This window comes from Dendronephthya gigantea, unplaced genomic scaffold, assembly GCF_004324835.1.
Source record: "Dendronephthya gigantea isolate DGI-Jeju-01 unplaced genomic scaffold, DenGig_1.0 000012F, whole genome shotgun sequence".
Lineage (NCBI taxonomy): Eukaryota > Metazoa > Cnidaria > Anthozoa > Malacalcyonacea > Nephtheidae > Dendronephthya > Dendronephthya gigantea.
The window spans coordinates 2266966-2291690 of record NW_021163022.1 but is presented as its reverse complement, the minus strand read 5'-3'; the positions used below and the strand labels follow the sequence as shown (position 1 = coordinate 2291690).

At 35.7% G+C, this 24725-nt stretch overlaps 6 protein-coding genes across 9 annotated transcripts; 2 read left to right on the top strand and 4 right to left on the bottom strand.

The window, feature by feature from the left end:
• On the bottom strand, positions 1-2349 carry LOC114518909 (ubiquitin-like protein 5). The gene is made up of 5 exons (XM_028538943.1): positions 2248-2349; positions 1915-1989; positions 1080-1163; positions 732-769; positions 1-395 (listed from the first exon to the last, which is right to left on the bottom strand). Exons 1-5 carry the CDS (start codon positions 2313-2315, stop codon positions 352-354), a joined length of 309 nt encoding a protein of 102 aa, XP_028394744.1. The 5' UTR covers positions 2316-2349; the 3' UTR covers positions 1-351.
• Positions 2350-2358: 9 nt separating this feature from the next.
• Positions 2359-5426, top strand: LOC114518906 (delta-aminolevulinic acid dehydratase-like). The gene is made up of 12 exons (XM_028538939.1): positions 2359-2482; positions 2606-2656; positions 3068-3164; positions 3253-3388; positions 3552-3635; positions 3721-3809; positions 3898-3953; positions 4218-4305; positions 4439-4525; positions 4611-4640; positions 5084-5183; positions 5293-5426. The coding sequence occupies exons 1-12, from the start codon at positions 2376-2378 to the stop codon at positions 5352-5354; spliced, it is 987 nt and encodes a 328-aa protein (XP_028394740.1). The 5' UTR covers positions 2359-2375; the 3' UTR covers positions 5355-5426.
• On the bottom strand, positions 3638-7809 carry LOC114518907 (acyl-CoA-binding domain-containing protein 6-like). 3 transcript variants are annotated; one of them, XM_028538941.1, is made up of 9 exons: positions 7633-7809; positions 7188-7252; positions 6753-6876; positions 6579-6667; positions 6349-6454; positions 5878-5967; positions 5761-5791; positions 5605-5682; positions 3638-4117 (listed from the first exon to the last, which is right to left on the bottom strand). In XM_028538941.1, the coding sequence occupies exons 1-9, from the start codon at positions 7765-7767 to the stop codon at positions 4101-4103; spliced, it is 735 nt and encodes a 244-aa protein (XP_028394742.1). In that variant the 5' UTR covers positions 7768-7809; the 3' UTR covers positions 3638-4100. The 3 variants fall into 3 exon arrangements, with proteins under 3 accessions (XP_028394742.1, XP_028394741.1, XP_028394743.1); XM_028538940.1 differs by lacking the exon at positions 3638-4117 and having other exon boundaries at positions 5518-5682; positions 7633-7806; XM_028538942.1 differs by lacking the exons at positions 3638-4117; positions 7188-7252 and having other exon boundaries at positions 5518-5682; positions 7633-7806.
• A 555-nt stretch (positions 7810-8364) lies between these two features.
• LOC114519083 (probable E3 ubiquitin-protein ligase makorin-1) lies at positions 8365-17054 on the bottom strand. Of its 2 annotated transcripts, none has more exons than XM_028539140.1 (18): positions 16840-17054; positions 16705-16725; positions 13258-13333; positions 12920-13002; positions 12766-12844; positions 12479-12562; positions 12244-12285; positions 11409-11507; positions 11091-11134; positions 10896-10975; positions 10412-10475; positions 10257-10339; positions 9785-9863; positions 9634-9676; positions 9489-9556; positions 9167-9240; positions 8833-8917; positions 8365-8586 (listed from the first exon to the last, which is right to left on the bottom strand). In XM_028539140.1, the coding sequence occupies exons 1-18, from the start codon at positions 16854-16856 to the stop codon at positions 8517-8519; spliced, it is 1191 nt and encodes a 396-aa protein (XP_028394941.1). In that variant the 5' UTR covers positions 16857-17054; the 3' UTR covers positions 8365-8516. The 2 variants fall into 2 exon arrangements, with proteins under 2 accessions (XP_028394941.1, XP_028394943.1); XM_028539142.1 differs by having other exon boundaries at positions 16807-16852.
• Positions 13840-16452, bottom strand: LOC114519084. Its single transcript, XM_028539143.1, has one exon. It carries the CDS (start codon positions 15127-15129, stop codon positions 14041-14043), a length of 1089 nt encoding a protein of 362 aa, XP_028394944.1. The 5' UTR covers positions 15130-16452; the 3' UTR covers positions 13840-14040.
• Positions 17055-18888: 1834 nt separating the features above from the next.
• Positions 18889-24699, top strand: LOC114519043. Its single transcript, XM_028539094.1, has 3 exons — positions 18889-19092; positions 22633-24233; positions 24498-24699. The coding sequence occupies exons 2-3, from the start codon at positions 22633-22635 to the stop codon at positions 24697-24699; spliced, it is 1803 nt and encodes a 600-aa protein (XP_028394895.1). The 5' UTR covers positions 18889-19092.
• Positions 24700-24725: the final 26 nt, after the last annotated feature.

Below are 24725 nucleotides of genomic sequence, written 5' to 3'. Positions count from 1 at the left end.
ACTAAGTTTCGCAATTGGTCTAATAACATTTTGCTACAAAATTATTGTTAAGTTAATTACAACGTTATATTTTTATTTACGCTATACAGGGTGTTAATACAAAAACCTAAAGTCCTGAACAAATCGGAAATTGTTCTAGCCATTTATGTACAAGCTATTTTATACTTTCTGAAAAAGAGAATGATTTCGAATTTGCTCAGTTTTTAAATCCATTATTATGTCATAGTATTTTGTACAGTTATTTGTCCTCACTCAAAATACTTCGTTTGATAGAGGATGTATTTGTAAAGAATATCTTAGCATTGTTCCACAGTTGACATAGTGTGCTGTGACTCTATTGATAATATGGATTCAGTGATAGTATAATTCAAGATTCATACCATCATGAATTTCATCTGTCAGTTGAATTAAGGAAAAACTTCAATGGAAATCAAATCAATGAAACTAATTTCTGATATTTGAAGGAAAGGTGATAGTGCAGTAATAACAATTATGTCATTGGTGGTAAGACAAAAAGTAGTGGTGTTATTGGCTTGTTTCAGGTGATCACCAAATCAACTCATTTACAGTATCTGTCATTAGTTTTGACTCCATTTCTCATGGTCAGTAATTTGATAGTTGAACCTCTAATTTAGGTTCAGTTTACCAGGGAAACAGTAAATGATCAAGGTTTCAAGAATTGACAGGGTACTGCAGTGTTTTTTAGAAACTCTTTTAAATTCAAAGGATACAATCACCTAGCGTTATATGATCTTTGAAAATTGTGTACCTTATTAAAAATAATGCAGACATAATTAATAAAAAAGTTTTAAAATTTTTAAAGATTTAATAACTTAGGAAAAATCATGGGAGAAATAAGAGCCTGCAAGGAATGTATGTTTAAGAGTACCTAAATATGTTTCTACCCAAATATGTACCTAAATATGTTAAAGCACAAAGGCTTCTGCAGGCAAAACTCCAGAAAGGAAATTTCAAGAAAATTCCATATTTGTGGGCATTCTGGTACAAAAACTGACCAGCACAAGAACACTGGTTCTGGTACTATAAGATAACAGGGTTTACTACATTTTTCAACCTACCATTTCTTCAGAACAATTCTGTCCCATTTTGTTCCAGTCTGAGCTGCAATGAGTTTTTTTAAATCACCGACAGTGTCATCCGAGCTGAGTTGTTAATTAAAGAAAATCTTGGTGCAGTAATGTTTACATTAAGAATATCCTGGTAAATTACAATAAAATATCAGATTGGCATTGATTTTCCCAGATGGATAACATATACAGGACAGTTGTTATCAGACCCAGAGCTACGGAGTCGACAAAAATATTTTTGACGACTATAAAGAATATTGTCGATTACTCACAGTCAGTAATATCATTATTTTTTCTTGCGGTCGAATTCATATTTTAGCGTTTCCTGCAATCTGATTGGCTACAAGAGCGGCCTGTATGAGGCCGTACAGACCGTGTAAGATTTAAAAGCACAGAGCCAAAGCTAAAATATGAATTCGGACGGCAAGAAAAAACAAACTATTATTTACCAGTTTAGTTGGTCTGTAATGGGGAAGTATTTCATTCGGTCTCAAAAACGTCCCTCGGCCTCGGGCTGTTTTTGAGACCTTGGGAAATATTTTCCTATACGGACCTCCAATCTGGTAAATAACATATATCTATGCCATCCTGTTTCTACTCTCTGCATAATTACTATGCAAAATACCCTGAGAATGGCCCTGGTTGTTATGAATCATTAAAACAAATGCTTGCCTTTGTCAAGGCTAAATAATAAAATCCTTTTAATATAGGGGGGTAGAAATGGGGCAAAATTTCTTTTTATCCAATGACAAGAATGTTAACGAGTGATGATGACAAAGGAAAAACGGCGGAAGTGAAGTTGAATTCAGTGACTTCAAAAGGATACTTGCATTTTACTCTGACTTTCTTACCCAACCTGTCGTTACATGTAACCTCCAACATCCTCGTGTCACACAGCAAACTGAAGAAGATATTAAATTTTAGATAGAAGATTGAAGATATTCTTTATTCTGAAGATATAGATTTTTATAGGGTCATACTAAATACCGACAAGAACCGACAAAGTCATATATAAAGCCAAATAAAACCGATGAATTCATACTCATTTTAAAATATCTATTCTTCGAACCCCCTATTTTAATACTAGCTCTAACGATACATTAAATACGAGAGAAATTGATGGGGAATCGATATATAAAAGATAAAAAATTGTACTTACTTTGTGCAAACGTCGTACTTTCGTCTGTTGTCGCAACAAAAATAACACACTGATACAATTCTGCGCATGATCACACTGAATTCTGATTTCTGAGCTATATTGTATAAACTGGATAGTACAACATAAAAATGGCAGGGAAATTACATAGCGGATTTCATCACAAAGTTTTACGCGAATGGCAATCTATAAACACTGATTTAAGTGCATCCAATTTAATTTATCCTATTTTTATAACGTATGTTCTCCATTGCCTAATTAGCTGCTCTAATTAGTAGAAAATTTATTATAATTTATAGCGTGTTTCTACCATTCTACGTATATATAAATATCATTGGTATATAATTCTTTTGCTTGTTAGAGATGAGCAGAACAGTCTTGAACCAATCAAAAGTTTACCTGGTCAATACAGGTATAAGATGGATAATAGTCATTGACAAAAGTTGCATCAATGGGTGTTGTTCACCAGGGGATGCCAACTAGTAATTGGCACCCCCACCTCCATTTTCCTGAAGAACTTTTACATCTTGTCCAACTACTGGTGCAAGTGCTGTTGACATGATGACAATCAGTTTTAACACCTAATAGTTTCAACTCCCACCCCCTCCCCCCAGGAGGGCATGCCCCCTGCTAGCACTTCACAGATTGCTTATTAAGTTCACCTAGTCTGATCAGTCAAAATGATGTTACATGTCTAAATAGGTTAAAAAGTTTCAATTGCTCTAAAATCAATGCTAATTAGTGGAACAAATAAGGCAAAATAGATGACTGCAATGCAATTAAAACCTTGGACCTTTGTTTGCTAGAAGTATTTAAATTGCAGGATTGGTTCAGAAAAATTACAGGAATTCCTCCAACCATTAATCACCAAAGGTCTTCAAAGTGTATTAATATTTGGAGTTCCAACCAAACTTCAAAAGGTCTGTGAAGTTACTAAAGTCTAACAATACAACCTGTTAATTACAGCAGGATTTAAGAATTGCTTACAAATGTTTGCTGCAATTGTAGGATTTTGAAGGCTCTAGTGCTACGGATCCGAAAAGCCCAGTTCTGATAGGAATTCAAAAAATTCGAAGTTGTTTTCCTGACTTGCTTGTTCTTTGTGATGTATGCTTGTGTGCTTACACAGATCACGGCCATTGTGGTAAATATTAAGTTATACCATTTTATTAAAATTTGACAAACAAACATCTGCACCTGTCACCATATCACAATATTATCATATGCCTTTTTTACATGAATGAGTTGAATCCAAGGGTGGTCTCATCTCCCATTCAAAACTTATGGTTGTTTTTGTTGTGTTTTAGGGATTCTCAATAATGATGGAACATTAAATAGTGTTAAAAGTAATCACAGATTAGCTGAAATTGCCATTGCATATGCTAAAGCAGGTAATATAATAATCTTTTTGTACTCCACCCTAATATTTTCTTTTCAGGCTATGTTTTAGCTTCACTTTGTTGACAATATTTTCAGGATGTCATGTTGTGGCACCCTCTGATATGAATGATGGCAGAATTGGAGCTATTAAACAAAAGTTACAAGACAGCTCATTGGACACCAAGGTTAAAGATCTATAATTGGGCCTGAGCATGTTTTTTCTGTGTAAAAGTATGTACTGACTAACTAATTTCTGGCTTTCCAATTTAACAGGTGTCTGTGATGAGTTACAGTGCAAAGTTTTGTTCCAAATTTTATGGGCCTTTCCGGTAATTCTTCATCTTTTTTGTAGTGGGGTTTCAGCAGTTTAATGATTGGCAGGAAAAATCGAGTGTTCCCTTGGCACTCTGAACTCTATAGCCCAAACAAACACTGTAGTTTTTCTAGGTTCTTTGATTTGCACATTTCACTGGATTTCAAGGCCTCACTGGAACTTTTAAAAAGAACAGTTTTAAAATTATTCTCCCCTATGATAATGATTCCTTTAAAGTCAGAATTAAGAGGACTATGTAATATATTTCACTACTCCACAGAGATGCTGCCCAGAGCGCCCCATCATACGGCGATAGAAGCTGTTATCAACTTCCCCCTGGCTCAAAAGGATTAGCAATGCGAGCTGTGGTAAGCTATGATAAACTATTGCAACACTACTTGCAACTCTGGACAAGCATACAGATGAGAACAGCTAGTACAATGAGTAAATGGAGTGAGGTATAGACAGTAGGTGCGTAAAACTATATAAAATTTACTTTAGGAACGAGATGTGTCTGAAGGTGCAGATATGCTGATGGTCAAGCCTGGATTACCATATTTAGATATAGTGAGGCAAACTAAGGAAAAGGTACTCTTTCTTTTTACTATTAAATGGTTATGTGATCTTTTTAGTTAATAATCAATTTTAATTAACTCTTTATTTCTTTGTAAAGTTTCCTCATTTACCATTGGCAATATATCAGGTATGTTTTTGTGAATAGAAAATAATTTTAAACTACATTTTGTACTGAATTTCTGCTTTGTTATTATTGTTGTGAACACACTGAGGTCAATGTGTGCAGTCATAGACAATCCAAAAGACGTTTGGATTGTCTATGGTGCAGTGGAGAGGAGGCCTAATTGATAGGGGCTTAGTAAGTTACAGCTATTTGCAAGCTACTGTTAACCGTTAACTTTTATCACGTTTGTTTACATTTTAAACCTTTTGGGTTAAACAAATGTGATAAAGTCATAAAATAAAAAAAAACTTTAGATGCTGTGCCAATTTGCTCATTTGCACTTCTCAAATGCAACTATAATTCAACTACTACATAATTGGTTGAAATTGAACCCTGCTTGTATGTAGTGAAGGCATATTTTAACTATACCAAATGCCAAATTAACAACAAAACATCATACACCTAAGGTGTCTGGGGAGTATGCCATGCTCTACCATGCTAGCCAAGCTGGAGCTTTCAAATTAAAGGATAGTGTCTTGGAGACACTACAGTGTATGAGACGAGCAGGTCAGTCTGCAATGCCTTTTTCGCATGTGGTTCAATGATGATGAACAATGAACAAGAGTCCTACATTGTAAATCAAAACAAACGTTTTGGTTTGTTTGCATTAATATAGGAGCAGACTTGATCATAACATATTTTGTACCACACCTTTTGGACTGGCTGGCAGAGGACTAAACCACATAAGAAACAAGATGATGATTGTTATAATCAGTGATAACAGTATTAGGATTTGAATTTAATTCATTTAAATAATTTAAATAACAATAAAATATATGAAATATCATTTCTCAGAAAATCGTATGAACAACCACTGTGCATAAACAGAAATATTATAACAGATGAAAAATATGTAGATATTTATGCTATCTACCAGACAAAATTTCCAGGAATTGTGATTGTGAAGTGAGATTGGCTGGTATGTTACCTTCATTATCAGTCAAATTTGTTATTGCCCCTGCAGTGACTAATGTTTTTACAATTGATTTAAATTCACATGTCACAGCTGGAAAAAAAGAAATACAGTAATTGGCAATTGAATACATCTTATTATTTGATAGGAAAATGATATTGAGCTTCCTACCATAGTGTAATGGTGTCTGGCCTTCACAATCCTTGACCCCATGAAAAAAATCAAGAAACATGATACAGTTTACAAAGGAGAGGAATGCACAGTTTGAGATGGGCAAATTTTACTCACCTGGCAGTTTAAATCACACTTTATTTTAATCAGATATTCTACAATATCTTGATAGCCCCTGTCACATGCCCAGTGAAGAAGTGTCATCCCCTAAAATGGACGGTTAATTTAATTGAGGGTAAATGAAAATCAATGTTTAAATTGCAGAGTATTTGTTTGATCATTTCGTCATGTAGAAAGCGCCATAGAAACTGTCAAATGATTAAATTATTGTACTCTCACAATTCAACCCTAACATATATTTAGTTAACCATACTAAAATTATAAAGCAACTTGCTTGTTTCCTGGTTGCTCCAATTTAGCAAAATTTTAATGAATCAATGTTTTTTTGCTTGACCCAAGGCTGGTGGGAGCTTGGCATGACCCCCATCCCTCACAGTAAACAAAGGCATTGCCAGCTACTTACTTGAAAGAGATTCCTCCCACCTGAATTGCTTAGTTGCTAGCCTTGCATGTTGGACCAAAATTTACCTTATCATCTTGGACATTTGCTTCTACTTTTTTCCTTTCAAGAATACTTGTCATTTCCTTAATATTGCCTTCTTTACACCAATCAAAGGCTGTCTTATCCTGATCGCTAAAATTGTTTAAAAATAATGAACTAGAGATGTACCCCTAATGCCTTGGCAATATTGAATATTCCTTGTCACTAAAATACTAAATATCCTCAGATGTAAATGAGAATTCAAATAAATACTCACTTTATCATGCAATCTTTCTCATAGTCTGGATTATACAATGTGCTAACTGAAATTCCCATTCCCCCTTCATGACCAGTGGGTTCTTTCTCCTGCAAAAATAAAATATACATTAGGCATATCTGTTGAGAGTTGTAGCTCTAGTCCTTGAAAGAAATAGAAAATTTTCATAAATACCTCATTAAAAGTTTGTGCAATTCCTATGCATTGCTCCCAGTTCCCATTAATTCTTGTTAATTCATTTATATAGTTCTTCATTGCATCCTCTTCAGACATCTGGGCCAAACCTTTCCAAGCTTCCCTAAAATATCATATATTTTATTGTACTTGAAAGAAATGTCACACATTGTGGAGCTCAGATTAAGTGACAACCTGAATAACAAGACTTTCTCATTATATTTCCTTATTCTTAATATGTTAACACTCAGATGTGAACAAGTGAAAGTGAAAGGATCTATATCTCTGCGCCTTTATCCAAACACACTTTTCACTTGTTCATTCACAAAAAATACACCTAAATGTGATACATTTACATGCTGTTACTCATTGAACTAGGCTACAATTATATTTTTTTTCATGTGCAGTGAAGTGCACAATCAGTAGATTTCCAACCATTTAGCACAGCCTTTCATGTCCCAAATAGGTGGTTTCCGTTTTGTGCATGGGCCTTCTGTTGCCTGTTTGATAGAAAATACTGATTATTTAAGATTTATAGAATTAAAAAACATTCATCTGTCAAAGTTATTGAAAAAACACAACCAAATTAACAAATACAATTCTAATCAACAATTTGATCAGATTATTATCAGTTCACACCACCATGCCTCAAATTACTTTTGTTACGATATAATTATAAACTCTATTGTACATAGTATTTACAAAAATATAAATTTTGTTCTAAAAAACTGTTATTTTTTTAAAAAAAACTACGTATTTTCAAACATGTTTTCATTTATAGTCAAATAATGAAAACAAAATTTTCCAAATCCAAAACGGCAACCGCACCGTAAAAATAAATTACGGTTTCATTACTTTCGACTCGTATCTTAATACGAACCTGTTTAAAAAGTCCATAAAACGTTAATTTCTCTTCGTTCTTCAAATCTCTAAGATCTCGTACGAATTCTGTGGCTAGTTGAAATAAGTTTTCCAGTTCGTCCAAAGTACTCTCAAACGAGCTATCTTCCGCCATATTTTTTGAATGTTGAATGTTTGCGTTCAATGCGCTGCGGTTTCTCCACGCGTGCATCACACGCAGACGTCACAGTCAGAACCAGATAAATATCAACTATTTTAGTCAGAAGATAAAAAAGATAAACATAATGAAACATTATGAAACATAGGGTGTGAAATTTGTGAAAATAAATCCACGGTAAGAACACTGGCTATGGGTCATTAATGGCATGGGAATGAACCATTGAAACCCTTGCCGGTGAGCAGGCTTACCCTAAGCCCAAGTCTGCTCTTAAATCTATAAATCTAGGCGGCAACACCATCGTCGCTCTAAAGAAAACTTGCTGGCTAAATGTTGTAAAATGTGGGAAATATAGGTCTATATTAGCCTGGTAGTAGACATCACGAATTTTGTTTGCATTTATTTTATACGTGATAAAAATAATCTTTTTTTTAACCAAGAGATGTTGTTTTCTTCGTTCGCAATACAAAATTTCTAAACTTCACTATCAGACAACTGAATATATATTTATACCACATTCCACAACATTTCGCAAACAAACTTTTCAGTTTTAAAATATGGTTATATTGATCAAAATTTCGTACACCATCATGTTCTAACGATTTATAAATTTTTATATTTCATAATTTTTGTGCGAGTCTCGATTGTCGAGTAAATTTTTTGTGCAATAAGTTATCTAACTAAACATATTTCTTCTGTCAGTTTCAATGTACTTAAACTGATTCAAACACTCCAAAGTTCGCGAACTATTCCAAAAGACTTTCCAATAATTCTTCCAAGCTAATACTATCTCTTGCTTCAATGAATTCCCATATACTAGAGGTGAGAGGAATGTGTATTAAATGCATAATTTTGGCAAAAGAAAATGAGAGGTTCACTAACAACAAAGTGGTCGGTTTCCGATTGATGGTCTGCGAGCTGGCTAAGAAGAGCAGGCTATTATTGGGGGAATGGACGAAATGAGCTTAGTATGAAAACGAGACTCGTAGGTCGATCATGACCTAGTGAACCTCACCACTGTATTTCCACATTTATTTGTAAACTCATTATTATATTCATTACCTTAATGAATTTATAATTCTACTTTCTCCGTCGCTATTATCATATCTTCGCACTTTCACTTTTGCTATCGTCCCATCAGCGTTCACTTGAAAAAAACAAAAAAAAGAAAATACAAATTCACGCAGAACAAACAGTACCAGAGAATAATCAATAGGCGTTTCCGAAACTTTTTCTTCCAAAATACAGCTGCGTACGTTATTAATACGTTAAGAATATGTTATTTTTCTTCATGCTAGTGAGTGCAATCGTCAGATTAAAGCAATAATGGCTAGAGCCGCAGCTGCACTTCTAATTACTTGATATTTATTGCAGTTAACGACATAAATAAACTTACCGTGTTTGTAAAAACAGCTCGTGCCAAACGGGCATGTTCCTTTACCCTTATCAAAGTATTTACAAGGTTTTGAACTACATATCAAATAAGAAAACAAGAGATGAAATGATGTGAGCACACATAAAGAAACTGTGGAGCCCAGGCTGTATGAGCTAAATTTTCAAAGACAAATTTAGTTTGAATGAGCGCTTATTTCGTGTATATATAAAAGCAACTTTTCAACGAAAATTTGCTTTGTGAAGGGGGCCAAATGCATGGCAAATATATTATGTGAAAGCATAATATGATTTACAGTATAATTTTGAATAAGAAAATATTATACCTCAACGCATCTTTGTATGTCGTTATAAGTTTTTCCTTTTCACTTGGATCATCAACCCAAACTTCACTCTTCAAAAGTATTAAACAAAGGTGATTTGGTTCAGAAGAAAATTTTTGTATTCACAATTAGGCCAACAACAACTCACTGGTATAACAAAGCCTGAAGATATTCTACACAAAGGACACGCTCTAAAGTGAGAAATAGTTATATTTTAGAAAAGAAATAAATGGGATAGGCGCCTTCTGAAATGAAAACTTATTACACATTAATAAAAAATATGTATTAAATATACTCACCTAACAAATTTATCTTTAGTCTTTGACGAGTTTCGCCATTTTCGAATGCAGGTTAAACAGAACGGGTGATTACATTCAGCTAAAGATTTGGAGGAACGAAGCAAAATATTAGAGAGGGAAATTACAGTTTGCTCAAATGAGGATCAAAGAGTTTCTAATGAGACATTTGAATCTTGAATCTTGATCAACTCTGCATGTAAGATCTCATTCCAGCAATCTTTGGTAACCAGATTAATCAGGGAAAGAGAATAAAGAAGTGCAGATCAACTGTAATTAAATGCTGGTCTACTGTAATCTTGTTGTAATTCTCATTACTGTTTCACGTTTTGGTCGTGAAACGACATTCACACAACTTCCAGTCAAGTAATAAATAATCTCGTTGAAATTGATAAAGATCCTATTTCCACTCGCAACATTCGTGGAATATACTGTATACCTTCTCCACGCAATATTTAAAGTCTGGAAGACTTACGTAATATTCCAAATCTTTTATCCTTTGAATCTGGATTCAAACGAATTTTATCCAAGCAAATCCCACAACACACTTCTTCACTTCTAAGATTCAGGGGATATGCGTTTATTAATTTAAATCGTACTCAGCCTTCGTAAATCATTTGCTAGACTTACTTCTGAACAGCAAAAGAATATTTCATGTTTTCTTCAAGCCATTTCATACATTCCTCTCTGTGTTCTGAGTACATAAGACAACAGTAGTTTCACGAGTTGAGACGGACAACACTTTACTGTTGGTTACACAACTTAATTGCTACACAATATAAGGGGATTTTCCGAGAAGAAGTTATGCAGTTGGCCACTGCAGTATTGCTATAGCGTATAAATGTGAACTAGATGTTCTTCTTAATCCAAGCTTTGCTTGTTCCGCCTACCCAAAAACCTTCCTTAAGGATGTAGTAGAGGCCCCAGTTGTATGTATAAATGACTAGTATAACTTTTCACTGTAGACTGTAGTTAAGGGCAGAATGGGCCACTCGGAGTTGTGTATTTCTGAGTTAACTAGGATATAACTATGCAAAATGTAGTTAGGAGTTTTATACAACCGGTCCCAGAGCTTTGACAAACTAAACTACACTAAACATAAGCTTTACTCTACCTCTTTGCTGCTCAGGATCGTTAGGATCAAGGCAAAAATTGTCACATACATCACAACGAAGACCATGAAGGAACGAACAACTTAAATAACAGAAAAACTTTATTTGAGATTTTCTGTGATGTAGTTAGATTCCAGCCTTTAAATAAATAGAGTGGAGTGCTCCACGGAGAACTATGGTTAAAAGCCTGGTCGTACCTATCTCCCTCTTTGCAAGAACCCATTGCAGCAAATGGACACAACTAAAACAGAAAGCGTAAATTTTTGGTAATTCGGCATAATCAGGACTGTTAGCATAGGCAGCCCGGTCAATGCGGGCACCGTATCCTATATTAGGATAATTATATACATAAGATAGTATGCGCGTACCCTCATTGACCGGGCTGTCCATGACTGTTAGTGGATGAGTGACTATTACTCCAAGGAAATTAAGTTAATATTATTAAGTTGAGTCACAGTTGAAGTTAACGAGTCATATTTTTTAGTCCCGGAAAACTGGAGTTTCTAATGACTTACGATTGAGCTCGCTTCTTCATCAGTTATTTCATCCACACAGGTAAACTCTACTCCAGTTTTTGCAGCTTCTGAATACGATACATCGTCTTGAACTGCATTCTGAATTATATTGCAATCGTGGTTGCCGGTCAAATTTCCATTTAAACGTTTAATTACTTTACATTACCCAATTTTTATTAACATGCATTAGCACAGGCGGGATCCAGGGTAAAGTATTTTTCGCGGTAAAATAACTATCAAACGTCCAAATTTCTCTTAAATCTGAAAGGAATTTACCATAGTCAGGTTTGAAGGTTTCAGTTTCAGAAAAACAACAAGCGTTGATCAAGAGCTGCGGAAAACGCAAAAAACTCGCAGAATGGGGTGCATGGCCTATCCGCTCATTTGATTAGCTGATAAGCAATTTGTACTTATCCAATATTATGATCAACCTCGTAACCAGGGTCTTTTTTTCCTGTGCTCAGGTTCTGGGGTCACAGTCTGAGCACAGAGAAAAGACCCTGGGTACGATGTTTGGTTGTATTGTGATTATCTTTCTATAGCATGTATCGTATGCTAAGTATCTTACACAGTATAATTGAAATATCAAGTACTCTTTAGTTTACTTGAGAATCTCATGTGTTTTGTGTTAGGTCAACCATTGCTATCGCATAGCGGTGATTGTGTTGTGATAATTGTGAGGTCATGAAGCTGTCTGTTTTACACTCAAAATTCATCTGGCGATTTAAAAATGCTGTCGAAAATTTTGAATCTGGACGTATATTAGAGAAATCCTAGATCCGCCCCTGGATTGAGATTTGTTGCTGATTCGTATTTTGCAACCGTAAAAACTCACCTGTGCCACACAGGTATTATTTCTAGACTGATATTTTTGACCCTAAATAAACAAACATATATCCCTCAAAAGTCAAAATTATGTTATATAACAACATATTTTCAGTCATGCATAAAACTAGAGCATTGACGCCCTGATACCTTGATTTTGTCAACCTAAATGTCATTCACGATGCAACGAAGCAAATGACACTACACTACACAGGATATGATCCCACATTTATTTTTCAACTTACTGGAATAAACACAGGAGCATCAACCCAGTTCTTTATCTTTTCATTTTCTTCTGCTTTGGCCTGTGTTTTGTTCAGTGGCACTAACTGCAAATTTATCAATGAGTACTTAAAGTACAGGGGCCGGTTGTATAAAAACGTAGTTAACTTTTAACTATAGTTAGTGACAGAACTGAGTTACGTATTTCTGAGTTAACTACGATTTAACTACGCAAAATATAGTTAAGAGTTTTATACAACCGGGCCCTGAATAATTAAACATTCACGATGCGATTTATTTATAGTTATACCTTAGAAGGACAGTCCTCGTTTAAATATTTAAACAATTTTTCGTTTGACAATACTGTCGTGGATTTCTCAGAATTCTGTCTATAAATAGAATGGAAGAGAGATGTTAGAATTGCGAAGGACTTCTTGGAACCCTGCAGCTGATGCTATATATACCTCGCAGTTCTGTGAGCTTTACTGTGATCAAATTTACAACTTGATCCATAAGTACAACTTCCTTGCATGTAGAATTTGCACATCTAAATGAATGTTCAATGGAGATTAAAAATAAATGGGTTTATAGAAAACAGACAGAGAATACGCTGCATCAGTGACGAATAATTATTATAATAATAAATATTAGTAATAATGTTATATAGCGATCGGTTAATTATTCTAGAGAATAGAGATGGTATATATAGTGAATGTCAATTAATGTGAAATAAAGGACCAGATGAATTCCTCTGGTCCTAATTCAAGCGTTAGGTTCAACGTGCGGCCTTGTGAAAACTTACAGTGTCTGGCTTGTTCCTACGATCGTGAGAATAACAACAGTTTTCGCCGTTTCGACAAACACCATTTTGATAGTATCTGCAAGTACAACGGAAGAATATGAACGACAGATGTGAACTGGTGGATGAAGATTTCCCATAGTTGTTATGACTGGTAAACAGCAAATGTTTTAGTCTTTGCATCAGACTAATGCAAGGGTTAAACGAGAATGCGTGTTCACATGCATGCACTAGTCTTGTGACCATCATCAACTCATCGTGCATGTAAACGCGAGTACTTGAGTGCTTGAGCTTCATTGCATCGTGAATGCCAACAAAAGCTCTTATACGAGGCCTTGCAATGAGACTAACGCCTGTATTCTAAAAGCTCACTCACACTCAAACTCATTGAGTGGGAGATCTTAATCTTCTCATAACGTTTCAATGGCGGTATTTTCAGCCGAACAGGGGCTTGATTTTCAGTGATTTATCTTATATCTTTTCATCTATTCAGAGAGAACTTTCTCATTGATCAGCATTAACGAAATTTATATGTCACACTCGATGAGTATGAGTGTGAGTGAGCTTTTTGAATACAGGCGTAAATCCAGCAAACAACCTATTGAAAATAATAATTATTTTATTAATATCAATTTATCTATTTTAGTACAAAGCACGTTTTTTCAGCATCATGGAAAAATGCATATCTATTTTTACAATGCATTAGTTACATTGTCCACAGTCAAACACAACGAAAGTATAAGAATGTAGAATAAATAATACTGTTTTAATATTGTCGAAAATCGATCAAATTTCTGTATTATCCAACGGACATTTAGTCGAGTTGTGTCTTAGCCATGTATCAATACAATTCGCGTGAAATACGTGTTTACAAGGCAATATTTTCCGTGTCTCTCCAATCTGATAATCCTCCATACAAACACCACAACTATCTGCTACATGCTGCTCCAAAACCTCCTCGTGCTTCAAACTAGCGATACGCTCTTCCGAGACCGTTTTCGTTGGGACAGATGCGTCAAGACGCAACAACAAATCATAATCTTCCGGTGTGATTTCTCGGTCTTGTAGGCCTAGGAGAAAGTCCACTACATCTTCTGGTAAATCATCAGGGGCATTTTCACCGCAAAGGGCAAAACCTTCTTCGTAGGGGAAGAGGGAAGAATCGTTTACCTCGTTGTCGTCGTTGTTGTTGTTAAACAAATACAAATCCTCATTTTCCGCATCAAAAATTTCTTCTGCTTGTAATACTTTAAGAATCCCAAACTTTTCCTTTCTCTCCGCATTTCGCTTTAAAACTTGTTCTTTTTTTCTTTTGTTATAAAATTTATTTCGAGACGCTTTCTTCTGGCCTAAATTTCCCGCATACCGCCGGCTTACGCAATCAAACTCTTTTAATTTTTGCTTTTTTGGATTTCGATCATATTGTCCGCGTTTTTTTCGGCAAAATGTCGATGTTTTACGTCCACAAAATCCTAAATCGTGATCATAGATTACGTCATATCTGTCCGAGCATTCGGGATTGCTGTATAAATCGCTGATGCAATAGGACATTGAGTTTTCAACTGTGGAAGAGGGGTGGGTTTCTTGGCTTGTACTTATGATATTGTTAAAATGTTTCACTAATTCTTGCCGTTCCCGTCCTAACTTTGCTTCATCGGTATTAATTTTGTTCAGCTCTGTAACTGGCGAAGTTTCCTCGCTTTTATCAGCGGCACTTTTGTCTTTCCCCTCGTCCCGTTTGAATTCTATTTTGGCGAAATTTTGCTTGTTCTTTGTCGCAGGTTCTATGTTTCTCTTGTCGAGTTTCGTCGGTATGAACGATCCATTTGTTACGAGGCATGTTTTGATGCGATGTTTTGATTGTTTTCCCGCCATTATCGCGTCTTACAAGTTACATCATCACATATGATATTAGCTCATTGAGCTGCTTAGTTTTTGTCTTGTCTCATCAGCCACGAGAAATTGATCTACTGTCATAAACGCGCGATATGACATCAACTCCTTAGGCTTGGCTAAACCTTATCATAAAAAACGCTCTTTCCACGTTCGCAACCCACGTTTTGTAACAGGGATGTATAATGCATAAACTATAAATTTATGCCGTTCTATATGAAACTCAGTCGCCTTGGATTACTCACAGTGGTGCAATCCTGTCGACAATGGCCAACATCCGTTAAATATTACATGACGTATAAGAATATATTATACCCCGTCGCAATTTTATTGTCGCAAAGTTTAAGTAATTAAGTTAAATTTTAAAGTCGCAAACTTAAATTATTAAAATTGACTTTTTCTTCTGAACCCCAAGTGTCAGAAAAGGTGAAAAACGAAGTTCAAATGCGTTCTAATTTTGCATGTTCCCTATTATTTCTAGAACATAAACTCTTCTCTCTAGCTCATGTTTATTTAGAAGTGGTGTGTTTATTTATGTCAAAATGGTGTTATTTTTTTATTATATATATAATAGAATAGAGTATTTGTTTACATTATGGACTGTATATCACCTTCAATTAAATACTGCAGCTTAATTTAGTAATACAATTGAAGTTAATTGTTTTCACATTATAGTTTGCTGACAATATATGTGATATTTCAGTGGGTAGTGGATTCATTTTGCTTAAAAATTTAATTTCTTTAAATCTGGGGTGTCACCCTCACACCCGCATGGCAGTTGTCTGCCACATGTCAGAAATAAAATACACCTGATGCTAGACAAGAATGCTTTGCTAGTATTATCTTACAATACATACTTGCAGGGAGGGGGTCAGGGATGTACGCACCAAGGGAGGCTGGAAGCTTCCCAAACTTACTGGACATAGCAAGGTGAGTTTGGTAAACTTTCAGCCTCCTGAGGTGCGTAAATCTCGGACTCACTGAACCTAAAAGCATGTTCAATTTTTATCTCATTCCTTTTCGGGAAAAAGTGTTCAGAATGTTACGGAGGTGGGTTCCAGTTTCAGTTTGAATACACCTGCTCTTAGCCAATATAAACACAGCTTTTACACTAGGTATGCGATAATAAATAAAGCATAAAACGTGTAAGATGGGCTTTCAAAAGCCACAGACATTCTTGAGTGAACACAATGTATGAGCAATCACCTATCACAAAGATTTAGCTCAATCATGAGGTGATTGCACCACAGTGATGTTTAGAGTGTTTCTATTAGAACGACCAAGTTGGTCTATTAGACTATTACAAAAACCATTTCAGGACCCAATGAATTAAATGATTTAAATCATTTCATCAAATGAGAAGCTGTCGCTTGTAAGAAGTAAGTGCCTTCGAAACCAATTTCTTAACCCTGTATATTTTTTTGCGCAAGGACGTTTATACTCGTTCTGTCATATACAAAAACTATTTTACGACTTGTAGTCTTGCACATTTGCTGAGTTGCACTGGCCAGTGGCCACATGCACGCAAGTCTCGTCGAAATTAATCATTTCACTTACCTGCAAAGCATGTCCATTTTGCTATAAAGGAATTTAGATAATATACCGTAAAAAAATTACGTTACTAAACCACATTTAGTTATCAAGACTTTAACTTTTTACCTAAAATTGAAGTATCTTTAAATCTCAACGTACCTCACGCCTGTCGCCATATTGAATTAAAGTGTTTGAAATCTTAATGCTGAGTCAGCAACGAATTTTTGACACGTGTGTGTGTCACAGATACGGTTGAGAGCGAGGGCAGTGAGCGAGGGTGAGTGATTTGGTGACACTTTTAAGGCCAAATTCACATGATCCAACCTCGTCGAATCCAATTCACTTCTGTTAGTCTGTTGACTCACAATGTATATGTGCAGCAAATAAACTAAAGGCAATTCAGTACTGCTTTGTCAATAACTGACTATTATGCCATACGCCAGAAGTGAATTTGATCCAACAAAATCTGATCGTGTGAACAGACCTTTTACCTTTAGTGTCCGACTCTCTGTCTCTTCACCCAGTGTACATTATCAGTATATATGCATATTTCAATTTAGTCGTATTCAGCATGAAATTTGCTGTGGGGCAGGAAACTAATTTATACTTTAAACGAGTTAGTTGGAGAAATTTCTCCAATCTGATTGGGCCTCAGATTTTCAGAACCCAAAACCGACTGATCAATGATCAAATTACTTTTATATGATCCTATATTATCAAACGATCCAATATCAATGATTTAAATTGAAATGGTATCCTTTGACTTCTACTGATTTCTCTGTTTGTAAAAGCCAAAAGGGGCAGCTGCCTCTGCTATCCCCTGCTATCCCCTGCTATCCCCTCATTAGACATCTCCACTGCGCAAATTAGACTTTAGTATGACAATTCAACACGAATATCTTCAGTTACGCCTATTTATGGAACATGCGTGATCCAATTTCAGTCCATTTCTATTAGCTAAACCACATTCCGGATCGTGCGAATTATTGTATACTGAAGAATCACACTGACCGTATATAGAGTCACACTGACACATATTTTGAGTAGATATATCATAGAATATTATCCGGCATTAAAGTCAATCAGACGGAAAACGCCTCGCAACGAATAGAAGCCAATATCGAGGATGATTTTTCCCATGATAAGTGGGATATATAAAAATAGCAAGTCGCTAAGATTGGATTAATTTTCTCTTAGTTCCTTCACAGTAGTCAGTTGGTTAGATTAAAAAGAAACGTTCCGGACGAAGATGAAGATACTTTTTAGTTTTTACATCAGTGGTCTATCGATACTGGTTGGTTAAAATTTATCTGATTTATGAAATTAGCATATTCAAAAAGCAAGTTTTCAATGACACTTTGGTAAACATACACGATTTGCCACAGCAAAATATTACGACCTACAGAAGTGACAAACCTAAACCAACTTTTAATTGTTTTTTAGTTTTCGATCCTTTTTTGTTTACATTTTTTTACAGTCTTCCACACGTTGTTGGTTACGTAACTTACGTCACACGTATTATGAGTAACCCTACCACGCATGCGTGTCAATACGCTACGGCATCACAACTTCACAAGGCATAGCTAAATCATCCGTAAATCTCAGTCATGCAACATTAATACGACATCAAAGATTCAAGGCGACACAGATTCGCTGGTTGCTGCATATTCGAAATCCTAAAGTAAACAAGACATCTCTTAGCAGAGTTAAACGATTTAAAGGTATGTCAATTCTCTGTATTATGAACTAAAGTAGTAAAAGTTTTATATTTAAGATTTAAGACATCTTTGATCGTTCCTATATACTATATGTTCAGATTGGAAGATCAATAACGGTAATTGGAGACAAAAATGCAGTCTACGTTAAAACCTAAAATTGATAGTTGCCTTGCCAATAGGCATGCAAGTTAGAAATTTTCTTTTATTCTAAAGGAAGTAAAGTGTACATTGTTACTTGGTTTGCGTTACTTTTGTAACATTTGTAGGAATATGACTGCTGTTGGTATATCGTTGTTGTACTCAAAGCAGTGCCGTATGTCATCGTAGTGAGCGCTTGCTAAAGCCTATTTTGTAAATGAAATTCAAATTTATACGACATTAATTTTAGGCAGTCGAAATAGAAAAAACGTCGTCGCTAAATTCTTTACGACGTTTTTTAAACAACAAATATGCGCAAAATATTATATTCAAATTTAAGCCGAACGATACGGTATGGTGAGCACATCACATCACTGTCATCAGACATAATTTTCCTCTAAACCAAGATTGCTGTTTGAACGCAAATTTTGTGTCGGTTTAAGGCTACAAAGCCTTTTTTATATTCAATTGTTGGGCACTTTTATTCGATGCCAATGGTAATTTGATGGAAGGTAGGAAGTGAAAAATACCAAGGAATTCTTCAAACGGTTAAAAGGTAAACTCGACTAAACAAAATTGAATTCATTAATTTAAATTGTTGCAAACTTCTGTTTCAATCTGCGTTAATAATTGCACCATATTTTGGTAAAGCATGCAGTTTTGCTTGAAGTACAAGTGGATAGCGATTGGATTGCAGAACAATTACTATAGGATGCTAGAATAGCTGTAAGATTTTTTGACGGTTGGTGTATTTTATTGAGTGTAGTCAAGTGTACGAAAGCTGTGTTTAAACACGTATACAAAGAAACAGTGCAAATGGTTTATAATATAACAATTACTGTTAATCTAGCCTGTTCCAAAAGTCGTACCGTTTAGTACTGTCCTACGAATTCCCACGATTTGAAACCAAAAACATTAGCGTAACTTCAGAGAACCGCTTTCATTGACAAATCGAGAACATTAAAAACAACCAAGATTCAAAACCGTGGCACTTACATATTCATCATATGATCATAACTATAGTCTATATAGGTCCTGACGGTTTACCAAAGAACCATCTAGTGTGACATGATGCATATTGCATTTATAAATTGGTTAGGCGGATAGAAAAGGAGTGCCGCGGTTAGTTAAATTGGGAAAATCTTAGTCGTATTACTTTTTGTACCATATCATAATTGTGCTTCTAGTTCTACTCCGCTTTCTTTTTGAATCAGCGGCATTTTTCGCGAATTTTATGGCTTTAAAATTTTAGCACTCTAATCCCTTTATCTTCAACTAGATAAAAGTTTGATATTTGCTATTTTCCGCCGGCTCTGCCTGTTGGGCGACGTGGCAAACATAGGGCCTTTCTTCAATGCGGTAACAATGTTCACTGGTCTTGAAAATTCATCAAAGCGTGTCCACGCTTTATAATTTATCAGTCCTGAGCATTTGATCTTTATATTTGCCCTGTAATAAACAGCATGGTACACTTTATTGAAGTATTAGGTGATATTTTGATACTTTGGGAGACAGAATTCTTTATTTACAGTCATTGGAAAACGGTTGAAAAACATCACAAAGCATAATTTGAAAACTCACATATATAAATTAAGTATTAGTTGCTGTTTGGAAAAAAGAACCACGTCCACAACACCACAAATACTGGCTTATTTCTATCTTTCATGATTAATTTCCCATCTTACATGCAGTCAAACAGTCAGCACTACATAAATCCTAAAATGGTTAGAAAAGTTTAATGATTTATGGTTATGTTTAATGAATTATGTGTTCGTGATTATTTCGTCCCACATTTTTCAGGCCAATTCACCCTTTTCATTATCTCGTATGAATTAAGAATCTGACACAAAATAAAGGCGGATTCATGCAAACTTCACATTTTGCATGTGTCGGATAACTGAGAGACAAGAGATGAGATATTTTTAATCGATTCTTGTTCTCGTTATGAAAGCATTTACATTCAAATCGCCACCTTTCAATATAGGCCTCAGGTGCATGCCTAGTGGGAGATTATTTGGGGGAAAAGAAGCTAAGAAACCCGCAGCTTCATTAGACATGGTGGAATCACCGGAATGCTACATCTTTGTTCCGAAACCAACAGAGAGAAACTAATGAAAAAAAAATACAAGAGTTGATTCTTATCGTATTGTATTTTAAGTTGATTGTCTTCTCTATACCGTCATAATGTCGCCTTCACTGCAAAGGCCGTGTCATATACAAAGTGAGCAAGCAATACTTGACAGCCTTTAAAATAAGTTTTTTTGCTCGCAGGCCAGTTTTCTTTTTATCTTTTTTTTCAAATTTTTATCTTTCATCATTTTACCTCTTACCAAATGTTACAAAGGCTGCGTTTTCAACGAATGAAAATGAAAATCATTTCAGTCCTCGGGGCTTGGTAGCACTGAATTTCGTTGAAGTGTTCTTCGTAATAATTCACACGATGGCTGGCACTATACAGACTATACAGACAGTTCATATCTGTCTATTCATAAATTCATCTTATGCACGAATGATGTTTTTCAAAGCGATTTGTTTTACGGTATGTGAACATGTACACAGGAATGTACACCCCCCACAATGATCTTTTAACGAAGGCTCTGCCCCTGCCCACGGATAAACCAAGCTAAATATCATAATTCGACGTACTTTGTTTTTTTTTGGTCGTAATTCAGTTCTTATAGGTCGAATCAGTATGAAATTTACCATTATTTATGACGATTTCGTCGTGAAATGAGACACTCATATTTTTTATCATTCTGATGACGAAAACGACAGCCTTTACGCGGGAGCACTCAGTATCTGAAGTGGAGTGATTTCGTCATGTTGACTTAACTCAATACACGTTTTTTACAATGACGTCAAACGCGAAAAGTCTGATGATACACGCGTAAAAATCATCATGTTGATGCAAGTTGTTAAAAACAGGAGTGAACAATGTTGTTCTGCACCCTGTGAACAGTATTGTTAACAATGTTATTGAAGCTTGTTGAATCATCAATGTTATTGCAACTTGTTACAACAACATTGCATCGTAATTGCTTCAACATTGATGATTCAACAGGGTTCAACAACATTGTTAACAATACTGTTCCCAGGGCAGGGTGCAGCACAGCATTGTTCATTCCCGATGCGACAATTAACCTGATCGATTTTTGGCCGTGTACACAAATTTAATTGGCTCCGCAAAACTATCGAGCTAATTAGATTTCGTGTGACATTTAAGAAATAGAAAACATTTTCCGTGTTTCTATACAGTTATAGAAACCCGCGTGGGAGTTTGGGAGAACGAGAAATAATCAGTGGGAAAACGAGCCCGTAGGGCGAGTTTTTCCGCGTTATTTCGAGTTCTCCCAAACTCCCACAAGTGTTTCTATAACTGTATAGAAACACAGGAAAAACGTTTTCTATTTCTTTTATAATATAACTCAATAAAAAGATTTTTTACAAATATTATAATTCGATTCAATTACAAATTCTCTTTACATTACTTCGCTTGACAAGTTCGGCGGGAAAATTCCCGTGTTTCTATACAGTTATAGAAACACGCTTCTCGACCAATCAGCACGCGCGTACTATAAATGTTATATTATAACAGACTTTGTTTTACGGTATGTGAGTATGTACACAGGAATGTACACCCCCCGCAAGTATCTTTTAACGAAGAATATCATAATTCGACGTATTTTGTCCTATTTCTTTGGTCGTAATTCAGTTCTTATAGGTCGAATCAGTATGAAATTTACCATTATTTATGACGATTTCGTCGTAAAATGAGACACTCAGATTTTTTATCATTCTGATGACGAAAACGACAGCCTTTACGCGGGAGCACTCAGTATCTGAAGTGGAGTGATTTCGTCATGTTGACTTAACCCAATACACGTTTTTTACAATGACGTCAAACGCGAAAAGTCTGATGACCGTGAAATCGTAATTGGTGATACTGATACGCGCCTTTCTCGGTTTTGATTTGAAAAGACAGATTTGGACGTAAATTATTTCTAATACTGTAGAGGTTTCATTTACGTTATGAATATCATTTGCCTTGACTCTACCAACTTAGATCATAAGATTGAATTTATTGTGCTTTATTTAGATGGAAGTGTTGAGAAAACGTCGGTCCTCGACAGAAGTTCAAGAATTAATGAATGCCGTTAGAAGTGATTACGAATTCTTCTCTGCGTTTGAAAAGCCATTACAAAACGTCCCTTCAGCAAAACGGCAATGCAGCCCGAGTGACGACCTAATCAAATACGCCGTTGTAAAACCAAAACCCAGATTTGCACAAGAATATAATTTGCCTGAACCCATAACTAGAAAATATTCCGAAAATATTTCCACGACTGATGGCTACAAAACGTTAGCGGCCCATGCCAACATTCCTCACCAAAACCGAAGCAAGAGTCTATCCTGTGAACAATCACATGAATCACGAATATCACTTAAAAACCCGCATTTTAGACGTTTAGAAAGGTCACGTGAACAAAGAGAATCATTATTTGACGACAATTTTGATGTACATGACCAAAATAGAATTTCAGCAAGTAAAGAAGAACAGATTTTTCAAAAAATATCACCAGATTTCTGGGCCAGCCAAAACGAAAAGAAATCCTTACTTTATAAAAGCCCATTTACTTCGAAGACATCCATTTCAGGGCGTCAGCCACTTCCAAACGGCGATCTTTGGCCAGAGGTGGGTGACCCCGGGGAACTAATTTGCCTTTCATCAGAACCGATATTCCGAAACGCTGATGACCTGGTTGCTAGGAAACGAAGAATGACACGTCACATCTCTACGGGGTTGGAAACTTTGGTTAAAACCCGAGACAAAATCCCGCCACTATTGGTACGAGTTGATACAAACACCTCACGATCAGAGGAGAGTCCAACTTCACGATGCAGTGGAAAACGTTTCCGCGATTTTTGCCTGAACGAACCTATGGATTACGAGCAGTGCAGTAAAATCCAACGAACAGATTGGGAGAAAGAGAAGAGAACAGTGGAAATGGCTAAAAAGGCTCATTCAACTGTGGAATTGACTAAGAGTGACTCAGAAGATGATCTTGTGATCGTTGACTCACCAACAAACTCAAGTTCCAGCCAATTATCTTACAAACACAGTCCAACGAAACAGAAGGCTCAAGATGTGACTGATGTACAAGCCAATGAGAAACCAGATAAGAGCAAAGAAATTGTGCCAATGAAACAAAAGAGCGAAGGCGAGAAGGGCCAAATGAGTTTGGGTCCGGCTGATGAACTTTGGCCAGATTACGTCATAACTCGAGTTGGTAGCTTATTATGGTTAGATAAAGAGATCGTTTATCCCATAACCTTGGACGAAATGCGTCGTCGAATTCAAGACCCGGAGAATTTCTCTTTTCAAATGCTTATCGCATACGTCCGTCACTCGAGAGCAAAAGGAAGGCAATTTCTTGATTACTGGAAATGCCAGCCAAGCGGAAGGACATCTCGGCCAAACGTTCTTTCCAAGCTTTGTGAAGCGGATGCCAAAGAGTTGGTTAAGGGAATACAAAAAGTGAACGAGGAATATTTTCCACGAGATACTTTGGCAAAGAATATTTCATGTGACATTATCCAAGAGAAAGGGAGCAGTTTAACGGAGAAAAAGAATGAAGGGGAAAAGAGGCCTAAAGATTTCACTCTTCGCGAAAAAGTGAAAGCTATTGAAAATTCAAGGTTGGTTATTCATATACCATTAATTAATACAATGCTGGGTCTAATAAGGGTCAAAATCTTTCATCATAACATTGACAATGTATTTTGAGCGGAATTATTGGATTGTTTTTGGTGTAACTATATGAACTAGTCAACATGGAAATATCAACAAAATATCGAAGATATTAATTGATATTTATGCTTTGCTTATGTTTTATATTTTGAGAAATGATGCTTCCTTTTTACTCTTCACTAAAATATATCATCTTTCTTACCTTTATAAAGATCCTTGTTTAAAATACTCGAAAAAACACTGAACAGCACCCAGGAAGATGAAAGATTCAACACCTTCAATGTTGCCTCCCATAATGCCGGTGTGGAAAACATAAAGAACAGCCTTAGATTTCTTGACAGTATTTTTGAGCGAATCCAGAGTTATGTTAAAGGCAACGGCAGCAGCAACAAGCTACCGGCTCTTGAACTGTAGATTCGGAGATTTTTAGACAATAATGT